We start from the raw sequence: 27,986 nt of genomic DNA, 5'->3' as shown, positions 1-27,986 counted from the left end.
CCAGGCAGCCTTGTCTGATCTCATAATGCCGTGGGAAAATGCCCACCAATTTCTCCACTGGCTCCAGCCTACCCCCCACCAAATCAGAGAGACATCTGGCCATGCTAGCCTTCCAGGGGGCAGGCCCCAAGCAGTCCTTTATTAGGATAGAGGATGGGTTTCCCAGGACCCAAAGTGAGCAAGCACCCAGGGCAGGGACCCACACGGGCACACATGCCTCAAATACATGGCAAATGTCACAAAAACATTTAAAGTCCTTGGGGGAGTGGCATCTACAACATGCCCTCCCCATAAGATTTGTCATTGTATAACAAACAGTCGAGAGCATGCAGTCTCAGCCAGGCCCCTTGGTTCTGTACAGGGTGTGTAAGGACAGCAGTGGGTGGGCAGGGATGCTAGGCAGCCTGGGAGTCAGTGTGAAGGCAGTAGGACTGACCAGCTTCCAGGGGCACCTGGGTAATGCTGCAGGTGTGGCCAGTTGATCCCCTTCGGAGACAGTAAAGATTAAGAGGATCATACCCTTCACCCAGAGCTGTGCTGGGAGAAGTCTGGACCCAGAGCCAAGGTAGGGAGAATGCTCCAGAAGGAAAAAAATTCCTAACTCACAAGGAAAGGGAAGCAGAGGAGACAGGCATGGACAGACAGACAAACAAACAGTAGACAGAGGTAGAGACTGAGACGTAAGCTAGGCCCAGCAGCTGCTTGCAGGCAAGTAACAGGCTGCCCTTGGGACCTGCCATATCCAATGAGCTCTACAGTGGCTGCCTCTGCTGTGGCTGTGGCTGTGACAGCCTCCAAGAAGGAGTCTCCAGGCAGGTGGGGCCTTGGAGAGGACCCAACAGGTATGACTTCTGGAGGTGAGGTCTGGGCCCTTGAGGAAGAGAATACAAGCAGATACAAGAATACAAGGTTCAGGAGACCATGAGAGGAGCTTGAGCCATGTAGTCCCCACCCCCAGGCTGTAAGCAAGCATGAAGGGGGCTGCTGACAACCCCAAAGTCCTAGAAACTCAAAGGCATCAGAGCAGGACCTAACAATGACGCCCCTGAGGAAGGAAATGGGTGCTCTTGAGACACAGAAATCTTATGGCTCTTGTCATGAGGGCCTGAAGCCACCCACAGGGAGGGAATGGGCTGGGAAAGCCAAGGCAGTGTGGCTGTCTTGCTGGAAATAGGCTACGAAGGGAGTGGAAATGGCAAGAGCTGGAAGCTGGGGCTCGGGTGCCATAGTGGGGAAACTGCTTTTCTAGATGGGAATGACATGACTATCTCGATTAGGGAAGGTGGGAATCTATGGGCTTGGAAAAGGATGAACGGGGGTGTATGTGCAGGCATCTCAGTGAATTCCTGCCTCCCGACTCAGGTGTGGGCCCCTCACTCCAGTGCCGAGTGTGTGGGGACAGCAGCAGTGGGAAGCACTACGGCATCTACGCCTGCAATGGCTGCAGTGGCTTCTTCAAGAGGAGTGTGAGACGGAGGCTCATCTACAGGTGCCACCAGCTCCCCCGGCCTGCCCCAGTGTGCCTAGCACGGGTGGAGGTTGTTCAGGGAAAGCTAATGTCCAAAGTCAAGGGCATGACACTGCCCCCAGGAGCTCCCTGTTCTCTGCAGATGCCAGGTGGGGGCAGGAATGTGCCCAGTGGATAAGGCCCATCGCAACCAGTGCCAGGCCTGTCGACTGAAGAAGTGCTTACAAGCTGGCATGAACCAAGATGGTGAGTGATGGGCATAGTCAGATGGCAAGGCAGTAGAGCAGGTAGTATCACTTGTCGTGGAAAATTATTTTAAGGTGTGTTATGCTGTAGAACATTTGTTTTAATAATGCAAAGATGTGTTGCATTCATTTATGTTGCGTTTAACTCTGTAAAGCTGTGATTCTTTGCCTGTCTAAAACACCTGATAGTCTAATAAAGAGCTGAACGTCCAATAGCCAGGCAGGAGAAAGGATGGGGTTGGCTGGCAGTCAGGGAGAATAAGTAGGAGAAGAAAAGGAGGAAGAAGGAATGAGAGAACAAGGAGAGGAGGAGGACATCAGGGGCCAGTCACCCAGCCCTTCAGCCAACCACAGAGTAAGAGTTGAAAGTAAGGTATACTGAAGTAGAGAAAGATGAGGCAGCCCGGGCAGTGATGGCACATGCCTTTAATCCCAGCACTCAGGAGACAGAGGCAGGTAGAACTCTGTATGTTCAATGCCAGCCTGGTCTACAGCATGAGTTCCAGGATAGGCTCCAAAGCTACAGAGAAACCCCGTCTCAAAGAACAAAACAAACAAAATCCCAGAGGTAAAAGATAGATGGGATAATTTAAGTTCAGAAAAGCTGGCAAGAAACAATCCAAGCTAAGGCCAGGCGTTTTTAATTAAGAATAAGCCTCCATGTGATTTATTTGGGAACTGGGTGGTACTCTCCCCCAAAAGACAAAAGAGGTGTGTCCTGAGTCTCCCTGCCTTCCAAGCTGTGCAGAATGAGCGCCAACCCCGAAGCATGGCCCAGGTCCACCTGGACAGCATGGAAGCAGGCAGTGATCCTCGACCTGAGCCCTTGGTGGCCTCCCCTGCCTTGGCAGGGCCCAGTCCCCGAGGCCCCACATCTTCATCTGCAGCCAGAGCCATGGGCCACCACTTTATGGCCAGTCTCATTACCGCCGAAACTTGTGCTAAGTTGGAGCCAGAGGATGGTAAGTGGAAGGGTAGCAGGCATGGATCCTCTCACCCAGCTTGCACAGAGCAGACACTAAAGCCACAACCTCCTCCCTCAACAGCTGAAGAGAATATCGATGTCACCAGCAATGACCCGGAGTTCCCTGCCTCCCCCTGCAACCTGGATGGCATCCATGAGACTTCGGCTCGCCTACTCTTCATGGCCGTCAAATGGGCCAAAAACCTGCCTGTGTTTTCCAGCCTGCCCTTCCGGGACCAGGTACACCACATAGCCTGCCTGCTGGAGCTGGCCAAGCAGTCAGCAGTCATAGGTCAGCCAGCTTTGGGGAACATATACCCCCTGGTGTACTTGTGTATACCATGGGGTACTTGTGTCTCGGAGCTGGGGCAGTGGCAGTGGCATATGTAAGTTTCTGGGGGAGGGATGCACACCAGAGATGCATAGAGCCTAGGATGCAAATAGGACCATGGCTTTCTGGGTCCGTTGTCTTTCCTTCTGCGCACTGTCTGGCCTGTAGCGATTCTGCTCGAGACAGTAATCTGAATGCCCTGAACAACCAAGTGGCTCACTCTGGGTACCTTTAGAACACAGGCTCCCCATAACTTCAGACCTGAGTGTCACCCCAGCATTTCCACATGTGGAAAAGTTCTCTGAGCAAGCAAAGATCTCACAGTGATCCAGGAGAGCCTGGCTGTCAGATGTGCTGAGCCCTCAGCAAGGTTGTGTATCTGGAGGGAACACCTTGGAAGAGTCAACCAGTTTCTTGAACTCATTCAAGGTGACACTCTTGGAATCACCTGGAGGCTGTCCAGCACTCCTGGGCTCTAGGCTTCTCCTGGATGGCCCAGCCACAGCTCTGGATAGAATCCACAAGGCAACTGGAAACCTAGGTAGCTGAGCCAGAGCCTGGGCAGGTGGAGGTCAGGAGGCTCTCGGCACCTGGGAGCAGCCCTTCTGTCCCTGGAGAAGGTGGTACCTGTGCTGACACTCGAACCCCCTCTGCTCACAGGTGATCTTGCTGGAAGAGGCATGGAATGAGCTTTTCCTCCTTGGAGCCATACAGTGGTCCCTGCCCCTGGACAGCTGCCCACTGCTGGCACCACCAGAAGCCTCTGGCGGCTCTCAGAGCAGGCTGGTCTTGGCCAGCGCAGAGATGCGCTTCCTGCAGGAGACCATCTCCCGATTCCGTGCACTGGCAGTGGACCCCACAGAATTTGCCTGCATGAAGGCCCTGGTCCTCTTCAAACCCGGTATTGAGCCTTGGCCCAAGCCTTCCAGAGATATGATTGGGAGGGTTTCTAGTGACCTTCTGCTGGGCTCCTCATAAACCCACCTGGGTGTAGATGGATAGCCTTCTTTCTGGGGGGGGGAGGGGCAAAGAAAAGAGGTGTGGCCTGGTACTTACTCTTAGGGGTTGTGGGGTCAGGCAAGCTTCTGGAAGGGCGCTCATCGGTACTGCTTCTCCTCAGAGACTCGAGGCCTGAAGGATCCTGAGCACGTGGAGGCTTTGCAGGACCAGTCCCAAGTGATGCTAAGCCAGCATAGCAAGGCTCACCACCCCAGCCAGCCTGTTAGGTGACAGTAATGACCCACCTACCGATCTACCCGCCCCGCTTGCCTCCTTCCTTCTACCACCTCTCCCACACCATCTCTGGGTTTCTCTGCTTAGACAGGATAAAGGGCTCAGTCGGTAACATCTACCCAACACCTCCTGGGGACAGACACAGTGCCAGGTCCCAGAAGGGCACCAAAAAACAAAACCTGAAGGGATGGATGCTCAGCCATAGTAGCCACATGAATGACAAGGATCACCCAGGTCAGGAATAGAGAGAAGCTTGTGTCTGAAGGGGGTAGCAAATGCCAGGCTTTGCTCTTCTTCTTCTTCTTCTTCTTCTTCTCCTTCTTCTCCTTCTCCTTCTCCTTCTCCTTCTCCTCCTTCCTCTCCTCCTCCTCCTCCTCCTCCTCCTTCTTTTTCTTGTTTGCTTTTTTTATCTTTTTTTTTTTTTTTGGCTTTTCTCTGTGGTTTTGGAAGCTGTCCTGGAACTAGCTCTTGTAGACCAGGCTGGTCTCGAACTCACAGAGATCCACCTGCCTCTGCCTCCCAAGTGCTGGGATTAAAGGCGTGCACCACCACCACCTGGCAAACTTTTACTTTTTAAAGAGAGGATTTCAATTTGTAGCCCACACTGGTCTCAAAATCAGAGTTTTCTTGCCTCTGCTTCCCAAGTGCTAGTCTCATAGATGTGCCCTTCTAGGACCCCAGCCTTTGACAGGGACTTTGTCTCCATAACAGGATAGGGTCTAAAGAGAAGAGAAAATCTTATCCTTGAAGGTAGAGACCAGCAGCATGCATTCTTAGGCAAGGTTCTAATACGGAAGAGTTGAAAGAGTCTTGCTGGTAGAAGGTAGGAGATTGAACCAGAGAGTTACCCTGGGACCAGCCCAATGAGAGCTTGGAGGGCCCATTAAAGGCTTGTCTGATGAGAGAGGTGGAGGGGACACCTGGGAGTCTGTGGGAGGAGGCTTCATGCTCAGGATGGAATCTCTTGCAGATCTGTGTGGCAGTGAGCACAAAAGGCAGAGCAGCAACTTCCCTGTCAGGGAGATTCCATAGGGTCATGGCCTTGGGGGGGAGGGGTGTGACCATAAGGAGCAGAAACTAGATAACAGTATACAGCTCTGTGAGTTAGAATGGGACAGACTTAACCCTTGGCTAAAGGCAAAGAATGAGCAAAGACATGTGTTTGGAAGTAGAGGGCTTTCAAAACTTAAAAGTTGAAAGTCTGGAAGGAACTTGCCAAACTTTGGAGAAAGTATGGAAGGCATGCTGTGGAGATGTGTGGAAAAGCCAGGTACAAATGAACATGGATGAGCCCACTGAAGGCTGGGTGGGGATGGTAGATGCAGGTAGAGGGTCCCAGTTTATTCTAGTATCAAGAATGACACTGAAACATCAGCTGGCTTATACCACTCAGCCAGGCCTCTGGACTATTCTAGACAGCATTATCTGTACTCTTTCTGAAGAACTGGTGACATGATCCTCAAGTACCTCTCCAGTAGACAAGGTCAGCAGCACCATGTGGCTCAAGAGCAGAGGAAGCATGGTGAAGTGTGGGCGCTAAGGCCTGACAGACATAGCATGACAAGAGGGGTCATCACAGACAACCAGAAACCAGGGGTCTCCCTAGACCCCTCTGGGACCAGCCCTCAAAAATACTGAGGAAGATTTTCCATGAAGGGGCAAGGGGAAACTGACTCAAGTGTCAGCTAAGCAAACATGAGCTCCTGAGTTTGGATCCCCAGCACCCACTTAAAAGCCAGGCATGGTAGCATGTATCTGTCACCCCAGCTCTGAATTGGGGTAGAAATAAGTAGATCCATGGTGCTCACTGGCTAGCCAGCCTAGCTGAACTGATGAGTTCCAGGATCAGTTGAGAGACCATGTCTCAAAACATAGGGAGGAAGGGCTACAGAGATGACTCAGTGGATAAGAGCATTTGCTGTGCAAGCATGAGGACACGGGTTCAAATCCCCAGCACCCATGTGAAAAGGCTGAAAATGCTGGGTAAGGCAAGCTAAATAAATAAAATCCAGGGTTGAGCAGCAGAAACAGGCAGATCCCAGGAGTTCTCTGTCCAGCCAGCCTAATAAGGTTTTAGTTCAGAAAGAAACCTCATCTCAAGGGACAACAGCAGGGATGTACAAGATGCCCAGGGTCATTGTCTGGCCTCTGTGGGTATATACGCCAATGCACACATATGAAATGAAGATAAGGTGGGTAATGGGTAAAGAGGACCACCTCTGGCCTCTGCACACACAGACTCCCTGGATCACTTTTGACATCCATTGCTCTAGGCAGAAATGAGTGTCATCGCAGGGTCTCCAGTCTCTGGGTCAATGTATTTCAGCACAACCTACACAGAGACACTGAAACCAAGTCCCACTAGCTACAAGTCCCACTAGCTAAAACCCACCCTTCCTCTGTATGATCTGCTCTGATGCACTGCTTTGAGACTAAGTTTCATGTAGTCCAAGCTAGCCCTGAACTCACCATGCTGCTGGGGTAAGATAAGCTCCTGATCTTCCTGCCTCCCTTCCAGAGCACTGGGATGGTGCTCTGGGCTATGTGCTGCTGGGGATGGAGCCCAGTGCCTTGTGCCTGCTAAGCAAAACTCTACCAAGCCTGGGCAGTGGTGACACACACCTTTAATCCCAACTCTGGGGAGGCAGAGACAGGCAGATCTCTGTGAATTCCAAGCTGGCCTGGTCTACAGAGTGAGTTCCAGGACAGCCAGGACTACCCAGAGAAACCCTGTCTAGGGGGAAAAAAAAAAGGAAAAGAAAAGATAAAGAACTCTATTGAATGAGTTACATCCTTAGTCTCTACTTTGTTTCTATTTTATTTTTAAAAGTCCACTTGTGAGGTATTACCTGCCATTATCTACCAGATGGGGCCATACTTGCAGTTTGTAGTAACTCTCCAGACTTCACAGTTACTTCTTCCTTCTCCCTGGATCAGTATGACAGAAGAGGGGAAGGTGTCTGGGGTGGGGGGTGACTGCTCACAGGCTGCTCACAAGAGAAAGGAGGGTTTTAGGTGGGCAAAGCCACTCAACTCCAAGTGAAAGGCAGGGGTTCTCATGGCCCTCCAGGTGCAATCATGGGGCTCAACCTCTTGGTGGTAGGCACTGGCCCCAGCTGTACTTCCCCTCCCCAGGAACATCTGGTTCTGATTTTTTCCTTTTTTTTTTTTTTTTCATTTTCTCTTCCCCCAATCCCACCCCATCCTGGAACCCCTGCTGTAGCAAATGGTTCTTACTTGAAACTAGGATGGATTTTTTTTTCCTGGATGTATCTCAGATCTCAGGCAATCAAAATCTCCCTTGACTTCAGAATATTTTCAGTAGTAGTTATCATCATCATAGGTGTTTCACAAGCAAGAATTCATAATTCTATGTAAGCTAATATAACTTCAAATGTTCACATGATCAACAAACATATAAATAGGATTGCTATCAGAAATGTCTGACAGGCTGGGAAATGGCTGCACAAACATGGAGACTAGACTGGAACTCAGATCCCTAGACCCAGCACAAAGGCTGGCAGGCATGGCAGCTGCTTGCAATCCCAGCACCTGGGAGGCTGACACGGGGGGGGGGGGGGTCCCTGGGACAAGTTAGATAGCTGGACTAGCCAGAATTGGTTGGCTTCCAGTTCAGCAAGGGACCCTGTCTTGGTATATAAAGTGGAGAGTGGACCAGGAAGACACTTGACCTCAACTTCCACCAGAATATATAAGCACTCAACGCAGTGAACATGTATTCAATACACACACCCCACATGCATGTTGCAAAGAAATAACTTCTCACTTTATAATCTTGACAACATAATGAACAATATTATCGACTCCCTGTCTTCTTCATGCTCCTAACCAATGGGAAGGTGGAAGTGAGCCCTCTAACTCGGAGACCTTTCCCTGAAATTCCCCCTGCTTGCTCTGGGCATCTCTCACCCCCTCCCCTCCCTGATGGCCTTGCTCAGCAGCTGGCCCTAAGCCTGACAGCATCCTTCCTCCTGTTCAGGTTTGGGAAATTGCTCCTCCTGCTTCCATCTTTGAGGTTCATCACTGCTGAGCGTATCGAGCTCCTCTTCTTCCGAAAGACCATAGGGAATACTCCAATGGAGAAGCTCCTTTGTGACATGTTCAAAAACTAGGGTGTGTCAAGTGTTCGCAGGCACCCAGGCAATACTCTTGTGAAGCTAGATATTTGCCTGCCTTTCTCGTCCAGCAGTTCCACGTGCTTACCATCCTAGCTCTGTTTGGACAGTAGAACGCATAGATGTGTTGTTTTATATTTCTGGGAACAACAGCTTCAGGGGGGAAAAGAATGAGCAGTGTGGCCATGTGAAAACATGGAGATATTTTGTAGGCTAGAAGCTGAACAAAAGCCAGGCATGAGTAACTCTTAAAACAGAGTTCATGACCAGGGAGGGAGGGAGGGAGGAGGGAGGGAGGGAGGGAGGGAGGGAGGGAGGGAGAAGGAAGTTGGGAAAGGAGATAAAATGAAAGGCAACAAGAAAAGAAGAAACTCAGCAAAGCCTGATGGTAGTAAAGGTCAGAAGTCACCTTTGGGTGGGGGGCAGGGTGGGAAGAGGGGAAATCGCCTCCCGTACTAGGAATGTCCTTTATTTTGATTTGAATGATACACTGATAGTCATTAAAACTCATTGAGTGCTTAAAATTCATGCACTTAGCTGTAGTTAAAATAAAACCAGAAAACTTCGTCCCAGGCTCTTGGAGGACGGGGAAGAAATGAGTATGAGGTCTTTTGAGTTTTGTCTGGTTTCATTCCAAGCCAGAGTCTGTGTGCCAGGAATTCAGGCTCTGGGTACCATTTCCTACGGGATCCAAATAATACCTCACTTCATATCTGAAGGAGACCCCTGCACATCGGGATCTTCCTCCCGGACCCCAGATTAGGCACAGACCACACCCAAACACCTGTTTTCACAGAGAAATCCTTTATTAAGTGGGGAAGAAAAGTTAAAGTGGTTGCTTTCTGACTCAGGCAGAAAAAAAAAAAAAAAAAAAAAAAAAAAACGGCAGCAAATAACCCTGCAGGAGTCATCCTTAAGAGAAGAAGACAGGGAGATCGGTGTGAGAATGGGCTAGGGTGTGGTGGTAAAGGAGATAGGAGATGAGGGAGAAGGGGGAGGGGAGAAGAGAAAGGGGCAGGGATATTTATCCCTGAGGAACAAAGGACTGCCACTGGATAGTGAGAGACAGACTTAGCACATAGGAAAATGACAGTTTATAAAGGCAAAAGGGAAACCCCATGTTAGGATGAGGTGTTTAATTGGGCATGTTAATTAGGAGAGCCAAAGGGGGCTTTTGATTACTAGCCTTCAATACTTTGATAGCTGGACCTTGGTGGTCAGCCTCAGGAGGAGGAAGTGACCAAATAGTGTCCCTTTGGTATCTGTAAAGCACTCTGCAGCTCAGAGCAAGACAGCCTCTCTCTCTCTCTTACACACACACACACACACACACACAGAGAGAGAGAGAGAGAGAGAGAGAGAGAGAGAGAGAGAGAGAGAGAGAGAGATCTTCATTATCATTCCTTAATCCCTCATGGAAAGACCTGGCTGAGACAAACCCTCTTTTACAAAGACAGACCCAAGCAAGTTAGTGAGACCTGAGAAATAATTATGTAAGTTAACATATTGGCTGGCTGTGGTCCAGCCAGAGTACTTGGCACCACCCAGACACACAGAGTTTACATATGTTAGACAATGTGTACAACAGGCAGTGTGCTGCCCACCCAGGTTGTATTGTCTAATGCTCACATAACTCCAAGGAGGGCCAGTTGTCACAGTTTCTAAATAAACAAAGTCTTGGTGGCCTCCCACATTGCTATACTGCTAATCACCGCTGCTTAATTCTGATGTTGCCTCCTCTCTTCTCCCCTGCACGCTGGAATCATCTAGAGCATTCTGTTGCAATTCCTGTCTTCAGGGAAGAAATGTAAGGGGCTGAAAGAAAATGTGTGAAAAAGCTACAGGAAGTCTAGGGGTCCCCTGGCCTTTGGCCTTCATTTATTTGAATCCCAGCTGGGAAGGCATACCTTCTGCTCAGCAAAAAGGTGGGCGGGGCAAAAAGGTAGGCGATGCCAAGAGGAAAGAGTTTGACAAATACTGCCTGGTGGAAGACCTTCACACCAGAGCAGGCCAACTACTAGAGACTCTGTCCTCTAAAAGCATCAGCCTGGGCCAGCAGGATGGCTCAGTGGGGAGATGACAATTGTCACCAAGCCTGATCTCAGTTTGAGCTCTGGCGGAAGAAAACCAACTGACTTCCAGATGCTCACTGTGTACCACCCCCACCCCCCAGCCCCAAATAAATAAAAAGCATCCGTCTGGCCTGCTATTGGGTTTTCTGATGTCTGTGCTGGGGCTGCCCTCTCTAATGTCACATCAGGAGTTTATACCTATCCTCTTAAGGTCGGACAAAGATGTCTGGTGAAAACACATGGTTGAAATGGGCACATCTGCCCGGCCCATTCATCTTAGAAGCTGGCGTTAGAGAATGGTAAGAGCACAGATGTGGCCTGCTGAAGTTCTCTGGCAAAGAACTCTGGGATTTTCCAGGAGGCAGTCTTGGAGAATTCAAGGAGATATTTAGGCTGAGTCATCTGCCCTCAGCTTGGTCTCAAAACCAGCACTCCCTTGTTGCAGAAACACCAGAAATTGCGTATTTTGGTTTGGATCGCCAAGGTCTCACGGAGGTGTGAGAAACGTGGGCACCAGCCTATGGCACTGTTGGGAGCCGGTGTAACCTTTAAGAGGCGGGTCCTATTTGGAAGGGAGACATTTCAGGACCCTGGCTCCTCCTCTAACACTTTGTCCTCTCTCGGGAACACCTGACCAGCTGCCTCTTCCTCTCCAAGTGGAAGCAACGGAGATAATCGACCGTGGATGAAACTGTGAGCCAAAATCTTTCTTTTTCTAAAAAAAGAGTTGTTTTAAAGTGTGTGCGCGTCGCTCATTGGTGCAGGTGCCTGTGGAACACAGAGGTTTTTAAATCCCCGGAAGCTGGAATTCCAGGTAGTTGTGAGCTAGTCCAAAGTAGGTGCTAGGAACTGAACTCGGTATTCCATCACACTAAGACACAGCCGATGAGCACACGCGGATGGTAATGGCTTTCTTTAGGGTCCTCTCTGGGAGACGTTTGGTTTGGTTTTTGCCATCAGTACCAGAGGCATGCTCAGCTGAAAGTTTGTTTTACCCAGGCCTTTCTTTTCTTGGGAAACTGTGTCTTTTCGGGTTCATTCCATGCTTCTCTACCATTCCCAAGCTAGGTATTTCAAGCATGAAGGGCTGGGGAAGACTTCAAAATGCCTAGAAAGACCAAAATTAGTAACTAGGACCAGAGAGTAGAAGCCAGGCCTGCAACCTGCTGTGTCCACCCTGTCGTGGTGGGTGTCCTTGGACTTTGCCACTAGACCGCAAGCTAAACATGGGGTGGGGACCTTTGTTGTTATTCACTGTTCTGCTGCAAGCACTGGGATGCTGTGGGCAGGTGGTCCCAGTTTGCTTAAGAAAGAGCTCCAGGAACCTGAAGCCAGTCTTTTCTGAGTCCTGGGATGCCCACAGGATTCAACAGGTACTGCTGTGCCAAATAGACTTTCATGGTAGTCTTTGGTTCAAAGAGACCGTACTGCCGACCACCCTAGGGAAAGAGTAATTAAAAGGAGAATGATCCACCTCTAAACTGCCTGTACCTTCTGCTCACACCTTTCCACTCTCAGGGTCTTAGAATCAGAAAGTTTTTGTGTGGACTTAATCATCTCAGGGACAAGTCTTAAAAAATTTCTGTTTTATTTGGCCAGTTACAGACATTTTAAGAAATAGCATTCACACATGGTGGTGGTACACGCCTTTAATCCCAGTACTCAGGAGGCAGAGGCAGGAAGATTTTTGTGAGTTCGAGGCCAGCCTGGTTGGTTTACAGAGTTCCAGGACAGGCTCCAAAGCTACAGAGAAAACTTGTCTCAAACAAGGAAAAGAAAAGAAAACAACAACATTCACTCTTCTTAATCTAGTGTACAAACAGGAAAGGCCATCTAAGAATTTTAAAGATTGAATGTATTTCGTCTCAAAGAAAAATCAATTTATTTATTTGTTGCCATTTCACCTTGATCCTGGCTTGATCCCAGTCAGGCTTCTCATTCAGGATCTAAACCTAGTCCAAGGCACCCAAGTCAGGAAATCCTTCTCCTGGGAAAGCCTACACCCATTGAGCGATGATCTAAATCCTAGCAGCTAGTGAGAACTGGAGACCCAGTTGAAAGGGGCAGAGGACAATCCTAGAGCCACTGTCCTTAACAGGGAGAATAGAGATAGTGTTAGCCCAGGACACCTGGGAAGACAATAAATGTCCTGATAGGAAAATTGACACTCAGAGAGAGCAAATGACACCCCCTGACCCCATGTCACACAGTAGGGCAGCAGACACAACAACTCAGGATTGAATTCTTTCCATTGCGATGTGCTACTCTGCCTTTCAGGGAAACTAAAAACATCTCAGTCAGCTCTGCCGCTTTGTAAGATGGCCATTTAAAGGGAAAATGCTAACTTTGCATTAAAAAAGGTACTTATTCCAAAGCTACACAGAGAAACCCTGTCTGGGGGGCGGGCACTTACTGTGGGCATAGTTAGCATGGGCAGCTGTCAATTTCACAAATCCTAGGCACTTGGGAAGAAGTAACCTCTTTGAGGAATTGCCACCAGTAGATTCACCTGTGGTCATGTCTGTGCAGGCATTTTCTTGATTGATAATTGCTGGGGAAGGGTCAGCCCATCCACCCTTGCCTTCCTCCTGCCTTTTTTGGTGGGCCCCTTTAATCATCTATGTACTTGCAGGGTGAGCTTTTTGGTTTCAACTTAGGAAAGATAATGTTCAATGCTTATCTTTGTGTGCCTGGTTTATTGTGCTTCAACTCTGTCCACCTGGGTCATCATTTTTGCTGCAAATGACAGGATTTCAGTTTTCTTGGCTTTTTGAGACAGGGTTTCTCTGTGTAGCCCTGGCTGTCCTGGAAGTCGTTTTGCAGACCACACTGGCCTTAAACTCAAAGGGATCCACCTGCCTCTGCCTCCTGAGTGTTAAGATTAAACTTGTATGCCACCACTGCCTGGGCTGTTTTCTTTACTGCCAAATAAAACTCCATTGTGTTTGTATACCTTTTTTTTTTTTTTTTTTTTTTTTTTTTCATTTAGCTGTTGGCTAGTACTTAGACCGTTCGTATAGCTTGGGTATTGTGAATAGTGCTGAAATAAACATGAGCTTGCAGGTACCTCTCTGAAAATTAATTTTATAGCACACATATGTCTGGATAATAGTTGTTCTGGTACACACACACACACACACACACACACACACACACACACACACACTAAAGAATCTTCTGAAGTCCCAGCTTTGAACTCCTGATCTGCCTGCCTCAGCCTCCAAGTCCTAGGATTACAGGCATGTATCACTGTGCCTGGCTCTTCATCTAACTCTCTGGAGAATCTTTATGTTGTTCTCCATAGTGGTGGCAATAATTTATACCCCCACCAGGAGTGTACAGGAACCGGGAGTGGTTAAGAGCTCTTTTTGTTCTTCCAGAGGCCCTGAGTTCGGGTCCCAGACCCCACCACTTGGGTAGCTTACAACTGCCTGTATAACTCCAGTTCCAGGGAACCTGATGCTGTCTCTCTTCTGACTTTCCACACAGGTGACATACATTTTCTCTCTCTCTCACTCTCTCTCTCTCTCTCTCTCTGTCTCTCTCTTTCTCTCTCTCCCTCCCTCCCACCCTCCTTCCTCCTCCCTCCCTCCTCTCTCTCTCTCTCTCTCTCTCTCTCTCTCTCTCTCTCTCTCTCTCTCTCTCACCACACACACACACACACACACACACACACACACACACACACACGAAAAACTTTTTCAAGAGTAGCTTTTGGTCTATATCATCACCAGTATCTAATGACACATTCTAACTGGGCCAAGATAGTGTCTCAATATAGTTTTGATTTGCATTTTCCTCCTGACTAATGATTTTGAGCATTTTTCACTTATTTATTTGCCATTTGCATTTCCCTTTGAGAGGTGTCTGTTCAGATCATTTGCTGGTTTTAAAACAGGATTATATGGGTTTTAAAAACTTACATTTTCAAAATATTTTCTAGCTATTAATCCTGTGTCAGCTGAGTAGCTGGTAAATATTTTCTCCCATACTGTATGGATTGTTGTTGCTGTTGAGGGTTTTGGCTTTGTGTAGTTTTTTTCTGGTGTTGGGAAGTGACACTAAGGACTTGAACATGCTGAGCAAGCCCTCCCACCCTGAGCTGCATCCACAACCTGTAGGTGGCCGCTGCTCTGGTCATTGCCAGGCAGAACCTTTGAGGTTTTGTGCAGTCCCAATAGTCAGGCTTACCTCCAATTTCCTATGCTTTGGACTCCTATCCAAAAAAAAAAAAAATTGCCTTTCTGGCTCTGTGAAGAATGCCACTGATACTCTGATAGGAATTTAATTGACTTTATGAGGTCACATTGTATAGTGGGTAATTTAATAATTTAATAATGTTAATTCTGTAAATCTCAATTTTAAGGGTATTTTCTAATGTTTGCTTCAGTTTCTTTACCAGCTTTGAGGTTCTCATTGTAGAAATCTTTACTTCCTTAGCTAAATTTATCCCTGGAGTTTTGTTTGTTTATATGGCTTGTTGTGAATAAGATTAATTTCATGTTTTTTTTTCTCGGCAAATTTATTATTGATATATAGAAAAGCTGATATATATTCTTCTAGCTTACTGAATTTTTCATTTCTAATCCTCTTTTAGGGGATCTTGTTGTTCTATTGGAATCTCCAGCTCACCCTGCTTGATCTGGCCATTCCTCCCTCTCCAAACCCTGCCCTCTCAGAAAAAACGGCCAAGTGGCAGTTCCTCCTCTGAAGCTGCCAGTTCCCTAATCCTGGTCCAAAGTATTATAATTGGGCACACACCCAGTTTGTGGAGGACAGGTCATCACCCTGCCCCCACCCTAAGCCTATAGGGTATTTAAACTGCCTCCTTTAGAACAGCCATATGATTTCTCTCCTGTGCCCAGTCTGACCAGCTCAGCTACCACCCAGGGGCACAGCCAGGCCTTGGGTTGGCCCACCCTAATATCTACCCCATATAGGACCTGTTGGAGCTCATGAAGGGACTTGTCCTGTAGAATGATTCCCCCTTCTTTTTAAATGTGGGAATTAGTTATTATATGTGTTCCACTTCTAGAGATGTTTGTGCTGCATACCATGGGCTTTGGCATGCTGTGTTTCCATTTTCATGTGTTTTCAGAAATGTAAAATTTTTTCCAACTTCTTCAGTGATGTATTGTTGTTTGGTCTCCATGAACTTGCACAATTTCTCAAGTTTCTCTTGTTGAGTGATAGTGCCATTCTATTGTGATCAGAAAAGTTATTTCTTTTTTTTGTGTCATTTGTTAAGATTTGTTCTGTGGCCTTTAACAGTTGACATATTCAAAAGAAAATGTTATGCACTGAGAACCTGTATTCTGCAGTTACTATGTGGAATGTTCTACAAATGTCTGTGAAGTCCATCTCACGTATAGAACAGTTTGACTCAAATGTTTACTTGCTTTTCTTGTCTAGATGACCTGTCTGTTGATCAAAGTGGAATACTGAAATTCCCCACTACCTCTAGTATTTGTTTTCTAAACTTAGGTACTCCAACATTAGATGCACAGAATTACAATACTATATGTTTTATTATGTATTTTGTATTATATTTGTATTTGTGTGTACATATGTGTGCATGCATGTGTATATGTGTGTGTCACATGCATGTGTGGAGGTCAGATGAGAGCCTGCAAGAGTTGGTTCTCTCCTTCACCATGTGGGTCCTGGGACTGAACTCAGGTCATCAGTCTTGGCAGCCAAGTGACTTTTCTTGCCAACCCATCTGATGACCATGTCTGTGTGTTATATGTGTGTATAGTTTATGTACATGTGTGTGCAGGTCCGATGCAGCTGTACACATATGATGACCAGAGAAGTGCTTGAGGTGTCTTCTGTGACTCTCTGCCTTCTTTTGAGTATCTTGAATCTGGAGCTTGTGTTTTTCAGCTAGGCTGGCAGCAGTAAGTCCCAGCCATTTTCCTTTCTCTACCTGCCTCAGTGTTGGGGTTACAAACATGCCTGGGACCATGTTGGCTTTTACATGGATCCTGTGGATCTGACTTCTGGTCTTCTTGCTTGTACAGCAAGTACTCTTAACTGCAGAGCCATCTCTCCAGCTCAGAAGCATGTCTTTGTGATGAACTGATCAGGTGGTCATTATTTAGTGGCATCCTCCCTGATTTAGTCTAGTTTCCTAGATAAAAGTACAACAACTGCCAGGCGTTGGTGGCGCACGCCTTTAATCCCAGCACTCGGGAGACAGAGACAGGCGGATCGCTGGGAGTTCGAGGTCAGCCTGGTCTCCAGAGCGAGTGCCAGGGTAGGCTCCAAAGCTATACAGAGAAACCCTGTCTCGAAAAACAAAAAAAACAAAAAAAAAAAAAATCATTTGCTTGAAATATTATTTTCCAGCCTTTCATTTCCAGGCTCTTATGTGCCTTTACTGGTGAATTGAGTTTCTTATATATAGCATATTTTTGATTCCTATTTTGTTTTTGAGACAGGATCTTGTATGGTCTGGCATCTACTATGTAGCCTAGGCTGGCCTCAAAGTCATGGTGACCCTTTTGCCTCAGCCAAGTGAGTGCTGGGATTAGAGGTATGCATCATAACATCTAGCTTTTAAAAATTCATCCAGACTATAGCTTTTGATTGGATAATTTAGTCCATTTATATTCAAGGTTATTATTGAAGTATAGGAACTTACACCTGTCTTGATTTTTCTAGTTATTGTCAATATTGCTTTTCCTCATCTCTAATTCCTCTATGCAGTTTGTTTGCTGTATTTGATAATCTGATTCTATCTTTGTGTGTCTGTTTTTATAGTGGAATTCCCATTTCCACATGCTACCATAGTGGCAGTCCTTTCACTTCTAGATGCAGTACTTCCTTAAGCATCTTTTGTAAGGCTGGTCCTGCAGTCATCAATTCCCCCAGTTTCCACTTATCTTGGAAGAGCTTTACTTCTGAAGCATAGCCTTGCTCTGTATAATAATCTTGGTTGACAGTTATTTGCTTTTAGAACATGGGAAGTGGCATTCCATTTCCTTGTAGCCTGTAGTGTTTCTGCTGGAAAATCTACTGTAAGTATAGTGAGGTTTCACTTCCATGTTTCTTGGTGCAGACTAAAATCCTTATACTTTTGACAGCTCTATATTATGATGAAGATCTTTTCTTGTCATGTCTGTAAGTCTCTTGCACATGGATGTCCACGTCTTCCCCACAATTAGGAAAGTTGTCCACTATTATTTCATTGGAGAGTTTCACCATATTGCTAATCCTTGCCTTTGATGATTTATGAATACTTGTTGATTTAATGACATGCTACATTTGTGTGCTTTGTTTTTATTTTTTATTTTTGGCCTGAATGAGTTATTTTAAAAGACCTGTCTTCAAGCTTATACTTTTTTTCCTCCCACCCAATCTAATCTATTGTTGAGGCTTTCAACCAAAATTTTTAGTTGGCATGTTTTGGATGCCTCACTCCTAAGATTTGATTTTTAATATTCTTTGCTGAGTATCTCATACATATCCTACATTGTCTTCTGTGATAACTTAAATGTTTGTGTTCTTTTAGATTTCACTGAGCTTTTAAAAAAATCCATCCATCTCTATTTCTTTGGGATCTAGTACCAGAGCTATGACCTTCACTGACTTGAATATTTGTATGTATGTACAGGTGCACATGTCAGTGTTTTTTTGGAGATCAGAGGACACCTTTTGAGAGTGAATTACTTCTTTCCACCATAATGTCCCAGGAGTAGTTCATCAGCCATGGCTGATGTCAAACCCCAGGCAGCCATTTGGCAAGCCAAACTCTTTGACAAGCCAGGATGTCAGCCTGTTTGAACACTTTGGAGAAATTCACTGCAGTTGCTACTGCGACCACATCACTACTGAAGTCGTCAGGAGGCCTGGCTCTAGGCAACATATGCCAACTGTACAAGGTGTCAGTTCTAGGGAAAACAAGCCTTTGTGAACTTTAGATAATCCTGCTCACCTTGCAGTGGTTCTCATTCAGGACTGGAGGAATTGTGTCACCAGGAGCTGAGGGCTCTGATACTCTCAGAAAGCTAAGAGCTGGAATGTAAAGAAATAGCTAAGCATTCCAGTGGTTCAACAAAACATGTATGATTAGGGCAGTGAGGCTAGAATCTGTGCACATGCAGAGCTATGATTGGTGAAATTATAATCTGCATAAGCATGCCACACCTCTCTTCTTGCTGTATAAACAGGATATTCTCCACTTGGGCTAATCTGGGAAGCTCCTTCTCCCCTGTGCACTACTTCCTGGTATTGCGTCATTAGGCCCTAATAAAGGCATCTTATGGTCTTTTGCCTACATGTAGTATGCAGAGTAGACAGAAATCTGGGTGGCACAGTGAGAAGGCAGCTGAAGAGTTCCACAGTATCAGGAGCTGAAGGCTCTAATACCCTCAGAAAACTCAGAGCTATGATATCAAGAGTTTGGCTAACAATTCCAGAGAGCAGAAGCTAACTATAAAGTATGGTAGAGGTACTGAAGGTAGAGAAGCTATGACTATGAAGGAGGAGGCTTTAATATGGGAGCTGGGTCTACAAAAACTACACACACCCCTTGAGAGTTTGGAGAGAGATGAGAAGGATTCAAGAGTCAAGAGTTCCACAGCTTGCGAGCTAGAATTCCAGCCACTAGGTGTTGCTTCTCTTCAGCCCAGAGCAGTAAGCTTCTGCCTTGAGCAGCCAAAGCTGTGAGCCTCCAGCTTTGAAGGTTTAGAACCCTAAGTTCCTAGTTGTTCTCAAGACTTAGAGAACTAAATGTCTAGATAAAGAAGCCTGGCTGGTGAGCCTCCAGAACTCAGGCCCATCACCACTAAAGAGAATGCCTGCCTAGCCATGTTCACATAGAGCATATGTTCCCCTGTCCTGGAATCAGTTACTCATGACACTATAGGTAACACTCTCTACTCACTGCTCTGTTGTAATATGTACCTAGAATGCAGACTACCCAGAATGTCTGACTCAATTATTGGGTAAAGTCTGGACTGCAAGGCAGCTAGTTGATGAAATACTGCAGTGTGTTATCTGTGGATTCTCAGAGATGGGAACATGTAGGGTTTTCTGACCCCTGGAGCCATCCAGATTCAAACAAAAGTTCTTTCTTAAGTAGCTCCTGGCTACAGCATGAAGAGTTTACAGGGGGATGATATAAAAATCATTTTCAAACAAGACTGCTGTATAGACTTTAGATTACTTATCTAATTAAGACAGCAAGGCAGTGTGGATTGTAAAACCTCTGTAGATCAGGCTGGCCTTGAACTCACAGAGATCCATCTGCATCTTTGGGGATTAAAGGCGCGCACCACCACTGTCTGGCTGATTCTGACGTTCTTAACTATTGCTCACCTCAAAATGCAGCTATACATTTATTGTTTGGGTTTTTCTTCACAGAAAGTGAGTGATAGGTGCCTCTAGTCTTCCATCTTAGTATTCCCTCTAAAATGTCTTGACAGCGGACCAGTACCTTGGCTTGCTATTCCTTTGAATTCAGTTGAGTTCTAACAGCACTCACTTCTGTACTTTTCAATCGGAAACTGAGTCCTTTCATTTAATTTTATCAGTGTAAGAAATCAGTGCTGCTCCTTTGGGTGATGAATCTGATTGGGAGCCAGAAAACAAACCACACATATTGCACTTCTGGAAGCTTTGTTCTTTAATGAGCCATGGAGTGATTTGTTCAGCAAGCTGCTTTTGTGTAGCCATACAGTGCATATTCTGAGTGACGCAAACTGCACTTCATACAAATGTCTTGCCCCCTCCAAAAAAAAAAAAAAAAAAAGAAATTACAAAGTGCTGCTGATTGCATCCAGAATGTAATCAGTTCTGTGAATGAGATAAGTCATTCTGATAGAATTCTTAAACAGTAAAGTGGCATATTTCACAGGATATGTCCTTTTATAATACACAGTATTTTAAAAATTTACACTCACCATACTTATAAATTATTTAAATCCATTAAAATAATATAATACTAATCTGTAGTCCACACCTTTCCCATAGTAAATACAAATACTTTTTTTAAAGAGGTGCAACTTTTATATGACCTAACAGGGCTGATAAATAGGCATTAAGAATGGATGGGTAACAAGGAGACACCCATTGGTAGAGCTTTTTTGAAGTTTCAACCAAGAAATCAAAGATCTAATACACTGGAGTTTACCCATTTAACACCAAATCAAGTGTGGGAATATTCCAGAGAAATGTGGTCTCAAGTACCCTAGGGACACAGAAAGTTGTGTCTCCTACAAATACCTAAAAATTTTACTACTAAGGCCAGCATGGTGTTGGGGCACAGTGCTGGGAAGTTATCACAAGTGTGTAGGTGCATATAACATACTGTTCAATACAGAAGAATGCAGGTCAATTCCCCACAAGTGGGCAAGAAAGCCATCTGGACAACCTCTTTTTATAGTTAAAACCCTTTCAACTTCATATGTCTCCTGAGAATCCTTTCTTCTCTCTAGCTTATTAGTTACAGTTGAAAACACACAGCTCATAGGCATACAGGTGGAACAGTACAACCTCCCTGGATCATCTCATGCCAGTACACCTCTGTGACCCTGTCTTTGACTGTGGAACACAGAATATCTTCATATCTTTTACAAGGTAAGAGTGAGAGCAGATTTCCAAAGCCTGAGGGTTGGCCTTAGTGACCTGTGCCCTGAACTCACATCTTTATGTCTCTCCTAACAAAACTCAGAGAAAGACGGTCATATCTCCTTTTATGTTTCAGAGTGGTCATATATATCTAAATGATGTGCAAATTAAGCATGTTGCCTCCCTGAATCCTGCCTTCGTTTGCTGTAATTTGCTTCAATCTATGATCCAGAATGAATTTGCTTCTGCTACATTTTCTATGATACACAGCTACAGACAAATATTAATGAATGAGTAGAAAAGAAAATGTAGACGTTATTGAGGGCTATAAATATGTGATGTAACTAGAATGCTCTCAAGTTTGGAGCACAGATTCCACATGTTGGGAACCACTCTGCTGCTGCCGAAGAGTTTCTTTTGATGCATTCTGAGATTGAAGGAAAGCAGCAAGGCAGACGCAACAGAGAACTGTAAACCCGATGTGGACTGTATCATGAGTGACTGAAATACAGTGTCACTATGTGGTGATGCAGAGGTCCCGATAAGTATTGACGGGAGTAGAACATTTGGTTCTGACAGTACTGAGTTATGGCTTCATCTGTCAGACCAATAGTGCCTGCTGACCCACAACAATAGCATTCTTCTCCTCCAAGGAGGGCCTACACTTTCTGAGACATTCATAGGATTGTGGATTTCCAGCATAGGATTTCCCCCACCCCATCCTGGCGGCTTGTTAAATGATTAGAAATCCACAAATCTAACAACTGAAATAAAAGTTTTTATTTAACTTTATTCAAATTCAGGTTTTAGATCCCTGAGAAAAATTATAAAGTCTTTTAATATCAGTTAGCTAGTTCCTACAAAGTGTAGGTAGTTTTTTCTCAGCCCCAAATTTACTTTATAGAAAAACAAAACAAAAAATTAAACTGAAAAATTTAGGTGGGAGAATTGTATGTCAAGTGCTGATTCCCCCCAGGCCATTCCTCTGAAATAATGGAAACTGTTCAACAGCTTAAAAAAAGAAAATATTGAAGAAACATTTTGACCCAAGTGGAGAGCAACAGTTAACACCCAGCAGTAGCTGCTCTCCCCCAAACTAAAACAGACTGTGTAGTAAGCAAAGCCAAAAGCAGTACCCCACCTTGACACAGCCCATGCAAGGTTCCTTCAGGACAGTATCCAACATTCTTATTGTTAATGCTTGTGGGATAGAAAACTTAACATTTACTGATTGACCATCATCATTGGGGGGATTTTCAAAGCTTCCTTCGTGTGCCTCAATGTTGAACTCATACCAGGGAGAGGGAAGAGTCCTGCTACCATGAGCTGCTGTGCAGAATGACGCTATAAGTCTCATCTCTAGAGCGAGCCAATGACCACTGAAGGAGTGGCATGAGGTTCAGTGTTGTGTAAGAGGAGAGACCCTGCCTTAACAAGAGACTTATTATTCCCATAACTTCAAACCAAAGAAAATGAAGAAAACCAAAATTCAGGTTATAGGTGGTAAAGGCTCTTTTGTAACAGTGCATGTGGTAGTTAGACAAAATGTATTTAGTGACTTTAAAAATAAACATTTTCACATACTTAAGAAAGGGTATCATGTTTCATTTCACATACATTATAAACAGAAAAAACAGATTTCTACTCCCACAAACTGCTAGTACATGATGTTTCAGACATTGTAACTTAGGTACATGGAGACCACCAGTGATGAAAACGATGCCCTTACTTTTCCTACAACCCAGGGGCAAATGGTTCTCACCACCTGTCCAATGGCCTCTCATCTGTAGGAAGAAACTCCATGGGAAGAAGGGGGAAGCACAAAGTTAAAAAGAACTAGGCATACTATACATGTGTATTTACAATAAACTTCAGGAATAAGTATATTAACAAAAATAGCTTCAAGTAGTTCTTGATTTTTTTTTCATCTAATACTGATGGTCTGAAAAAAGAAGATAAAAGTTTAAATAGATCATAATAAAACTTTCTAAATTTCTTTTGGCAGCTTTCTATAACACTCATGCAATGTTGTATGTGAGTACTTGTAGCGAAGTGATTACATGGTCACATTATTTGTCTTGAGTCTATGGTGGTAGTCCACCAACAAAATAGGCTCGGATACAGTCTTCAGTTTAGTCTATACAATAACAAAAGCCTGGATCCATCAGGATGAAGACTTCACATTTAGAGATTACCTAAATGTGTCTGTGACATAGAAAACAAAAAACAAACAAACAAACAGACTAGAGGAATAGGATCTGATAACCAGAGTGTATGTATCAGGACAATATGGCTACCAGAACTTTATCCCATGCAATATATTTGGCAGGAATTAACCAGGAGTTAAACCAGCTCTGATTACTATGCTATCAAGCATCAACAAAAGACGAAGCATGGTCTCTTCACTGTATGACCAGATATAACTGAGACATGCTCTGATGGCTTAATGGAAATCATAGTTTGTTTCCAAAGATAACATGGAGTATTTTTAAATTAAATTTAAAATAGAGAGGTTGGGCTTTTTTCTCATAAATCCTTGGGGAAAGTATATTCTACCACAGCTCCTTAACTATCCTAATACAAACTCAAAAAGCTTCTGCTTTTATGGTTAAGAGAAGTTTGTCTATTTTCTTCAAATGCTAGAAATCAGAACATGTCTCAGGATCACAACAGCCTCCTAGCTTAACAAGTATCTGTGGGAAGAGAAGGTTAAGTGGGGGAGAGGCAACTACTGTTGGCCAAAATCCCTCAGGTCCTAGGTGGATTTGTTTAGTGGAATCTCAAATCAAATACAGCAGCCAAGGCACAGCTATCCTATGCCTAGCAAACTTCAAAGAGGCCACTTCTGCAGGAAGCCCAGCGATCCAGCATACAATCTGCTCAAACAAGAGGCAGGACCATTAGGACTGACTGTTAAGGACAAAGTGACCAGAAGAGGCCCCAAAGATGACATGTGTTTACCACTCCAGCCACATAGGGACGCCATCTGTCATTCAGACCATAAACTCATTATTTCCAAAGAGTGGTAACTGCTGTGCAGAGCTGCAGTCTGGGTCCACAGTTTTCTTTCGGCCAGATGTGACTGTCCCTTCTTGGGTCTCTTTGGTTTTCTGAGGTGAATTTTTCACACTCTTTAGTTTTTGTTTGCCCTTTTCAGGGTTAAAGGTTCCTCTGCTGATGAACTGAGGCCTGTCTTCCAGGGATTTGGCTTGGCCTAGTGGTCCTTCCGTTCCCAGGGCCTCACAAGCTGAGGCAGCTCGGTAAAATGGAGACTTGGAATAAATCTGAAATCGCTTTCTAGTGCCATGAGATGATGTAGTGTTAGATAAACATGAAGAGACGGAAGAGATGCCTGAGTCCACAGAGTCTGGCTGCTTTCTTAGCTGCTTTCGTAACTTGCTTGAAGGCTCAGACTTGGCAACTACTTTCAGGGAGCTAATGGCTGAGCTTCTCTCTAATGTAAACACAGAAGACAAAGTTGTACACGACAGTGTCTCTCAAAGAACATCAAGTAATGAGTATAAGCCAGTGTTCACATGTAAAAATGAATGGGTCAAAGTTGTGAGGGTCTAGCTCATCCACTTTGTGCAGAATCACTACTTAAAAAGCTCTCTTGGGTTGGGCCTGGTAGTGCATACCTTTAATCCCAGAGTTTGGAAGGCAGAGGCAGATAGATCTATGTGAGTTCGAGGCCAGACTGGTCTATAGGAGCTCGAGGCCAGTCAAAAAGCTATAGAGTGAGACCTTGTCTGCAAACAGACAAACCCTCTCCATCCAGTTCCACAAATATTTCATAAGTCCCAGGGAAGTTTGGTATGTTTGAGTATGAGACCAGCAGAGACTAGTCAGAATAGTCACTACCTCACCAACATTCCAAAGGCTCTGTCTCCCTGAGATACACCACCCACTTAAACACCTCCTTTGGTATGACAGTTCTTCCTCACAGCAGGGTACAGTTTTGGCACTCATTGCTAAGAAATGGCCATGAGGGGCTGGAGAGATGGCTCAGAGGTTAAGAGCACTGACTGCTCTTCCAGAAGTCCTGAGTTCAATTCCCAGCAACCACATGGTGGCTCACAACCATCCATTATGAGATCTGGTGTACAGATATACATGGAAGCAGAATGTTATATATATAATAAATAAATAAATAAAATCTTTAAAAAAAAAAAAAAAGAAAGAAAGAAAGAAATGGCCATGAACCATGAGTACTGACTCCCCCCCCCTATGGTAAGTTACCAAAATTAAATTACCAATTGCATTACACTGACCATTTGTTAATCTATTGAACAATTATGAGGAAGCATAACAAAGACCTGTAAATTCCTTAGGAATCTGTCACCTTTTCATGAGAGGTGAGTGCATTTGTAACAGACTCTATTTGGCATGGCAATTTTGTGTTTGTTTTGTTTTTTTGTAAGACAGGGGCTCAGTAATAGCTCTGGCTATCCTAAAACCCGGTTTGTAGACCAGGCTGGCCTTGAACTCACAGAGATCTACTTGCCTCTGCCTCCTGAGTGCTGGGATTAAAAGTATACAGCATCACGCCCAGCTTGGGGATTGTTTTTCTTTTAAACCATTAAAAAAAATTTTATTTATGTATTTTTATATGTGTGCATACTTTGCTTGCATGTATGTGCACCAAGTGCCTGGTACCCTCAGAGGCCAAAAAAGGGCATCAGATCTCCTGGGACTAGAGAGAGCTACAGACAGTTATAAGCTACCATGTAAGTGCTGGGAATTGAACCCAGATCCTCTGAAGAGCATCCAGTGAGTGTTCCTAACCACTGAACCATCCCTCCAGCCCAACTTGGGAATTCTTATTCCTTCTTTACCAAACAAATAGTATCTCTAGTATAATATATTCATTTATCAGATCTCTCAAACATGGTACCTTCAGAATCCATATTCAAATTTTCGGAGCTATCTGCAGTCCCAATAGAAGCTTCAGACTCAAGGGTTTCGTCATCAGAGGCACGAGGTTCCAATACAAGCATCTCAAATGTTAGTTCTTCCCTACAAGATACAATCAACAAACCCATTAACATGATAGGAAGCAGAAGAAAGTTGACAGGAAGACTTTCCATGAAAGCAAAGAAGGTAAATAGCAAAGACATTTCTTATTGTATCACCAAGGTGATGAAGAGGATTTATTTTTATGCAAAGCAACATGTGGATGAAAGGTACAAGATGCCAGCAAATCTATGAGTGATGTTGGGGGCTAGGGGTAGATAGGCTGAGGCAGGTGTTGTAACTGAGATAATTCTGAGATGAACTCTGGATTGAAAACTAGGAGTTCAAGATTCTAAATTGATTCATAAAATATCAGCAAGTACTCTTCTCTCTCTGGACCTCTGCCTCTTTATCTAGAAAACACACAAGACTGCCTCCAAAATTCTTTCTGGCTCATACATTTTTATTTATTTATTTTTTTGACGAACTGAAGCTGTACTAACTAACTACAGACTTTATTTTCTACCTTGACCACATCAAGGCCTTTGGATAAGTAAATCATTGAACTTTATCTCTGGCTACAGTATATTCTAATTTATCAGGATCATGCACCTGTATCTCAGTAATGTCCCTTCCTTTTGCAGTTAATAAGAATTTTCTTACTAGGGACCTAGCAACACCTTGATTTATTTCATTAGTACTTTTACAAAAACTTAATTCAAAATCCTAGTACCAAAATATCTTCTTATGTTTGCAACTTTTTCCCTCTGCATTATTAACTTTCTCCAATTAACATATCATACAGCTTGTCAATTCCTGGTAATAAGCCAGCTCTGATCTATATTTTACTCCTCTTTAAATCAAGTCTCCTCCTATCAGAACCTTCTTAGCCTTACTGCTACTTTAAATAGCCTGAAATCCACAGACCATTTTTTTTTTGGTAATTTTTTTTAATTAAAATTAGAAGCAAGCTTCTTCTTCTTCTTCTTCTTCTTCTTCTTCTTCTTCTTCTTCTTCTTCTTCTTCTTCTTCTTCTTCTTCTTCCTCTTCCTCCTCCTCCTTTTTTTTTTTTTTTGTTTTTTCAAGACAGGGTTTCTCTGTGGCTTTAGAGGCTGTCCTGGAACTAGCTCTTGTAGACCAGGCTGCTCTCGAATTCACAGAGATCCACCTGCCTCTGCTGCAATTAGAGGCATGAGCCACCAAGCAAGCTTCTTTTACATGTCAATCTCAGTTCCCTCTCTCCCCTCCTCCCCTGTCCCCACCGACACCCCGATCCCAACTCCTTTCTGCTCTTCAGGAAGAGTGAGGCCTTCCATGGGGGTTCTTCAAAGTTGGAGCAGGGCCTAGACCCTCCCCAGTGTGTCTAGCCTGAGAGAGTATCCCTCTATGAGGCGAGGGCTCCCAATGTTCATTTGTGTACTAGGGGTAAATACTGATCTACTATCAGTGGCCCCACAGATTGTTCAGACCTCCAAACTGACTTCCTCCTTCAGGGGGTCTGGAACAGTCCTATGCTGGTTTCCCAGCTATCCGCACAGACCATCTTTGTTTGTTTGCTTGTTTGTTTTTTTAATTAGAAGCAAGCCCCCATGTGTCAAGGCTCAGGGAGTATCCCTCTATGTGGAGTGGGCTCCCCAAGTCCATTCCTATGCTACACAGACCATCTTTTTAAGTGCAGCCTTGCCAGTAGCTTACTACTTCCATGTACAGTCACATGTTTGAGATTTATGCTCACATTTCTGCACTTTCTCTTTCCTAACTATTTCCTATTTAGCCCTTTAAACCTCCAAAACCATGCTTACAAGAGCTGAGGTAGGTCATCATTTCAGTCCCTGGTTAGTAACTACTGTCTCACTATTTCCACAGCTGAACCTTAGCTAGCTGCTTTCAGTTGCCCTAAATTCCAGAAATCAATTCTGATATTAATGTTCCTTGATTCTTCATGAATCAAGTTCTCAGACCTAAGAGGTGAGCTACAGGGACCCAAGGAAACCTTTATGATTTCTTTA

At 44.7% G+C, this 27,986-nt stretch overlaps 2 protein-coding genes across 7 annotated transcripts in view; one reads left to right on the top strand and one right to left on the bottom strand.

The window, feature by feature from the left end:
- The first annotated feature begins 326 nt into the window (after positions 1 to 326).
- On the top strand, positions 327 to 8,374 carry Nr2e3 (nuclear receptor subfamily 2 group E member 3). Its single transcript, XM_027415121.2, has 9 exons — positions 327 to 355; positions 751 to 842; positions 1,363 to 1,489; positions 1,611 to 1,714; positions 2,454 to 2,675; positions 2,760 to 2,917; positions 3,669 to 3,909; positions 4,129 to 4,234; positions 8,242 to 8,374. Exons 1-9 carry the CDS (start codon positions 327 to 329, stop codon positions 8,372 to 8,374), a joined length of 1,212 nt encoding a protein of 403 aa, XP_027270922.2.
- Positions 8,375 to 20,056: 11,682 nt separating this feature from the next.
- Myo9a (myosin IXA) overlaps positions 20,057 to 27,986 on the bottom strand; it is a 178,756-nt gene continuing 170,826 nt past the window's right edge. For all 6 annotated transcript variants that reach the window (XM_027414855.2, XM_027414857.2, XM_027414860.2 and 3 more), the window contains 2 exons: positions 25,919 to 26,040; positions 20,057 to 24,478 (listed from right to left, as the gene is read on the bottom strand). In XM_027414855.2, coding sequence (XP_027270656.1) covers positions 24,018 to 24,478; positions 25,919 to 26,040 — 583 coding nt within the window. In that variant the 3' untranslated portion in view covers positions 20,057 to 24,017. The remainder of the gene's footprint in view (positions 24,479 to 25,918; positions 26,041 to 27,986) is intronic.

This window comes from Cricetulus griseus, chromosome 4 (genome assembly GCF_003668045.3).
Source record: "Cricetulus griseus strain 17A/GY chromosome 4, alternate assembly CriGri-PICRH-1.0, whole genome shotgun sequence".
NCBI lineage: Eukaryota > Metazoa > Chordata > Mammalia > Rodentia > Cricetidae > Cricetulus > Cricetulus griseus.
The sequence above is the reverse complement of the archived record's forward strand: the minus strand, read 5'-3'. Positions and strand labels throughout refer to the sequence as shown.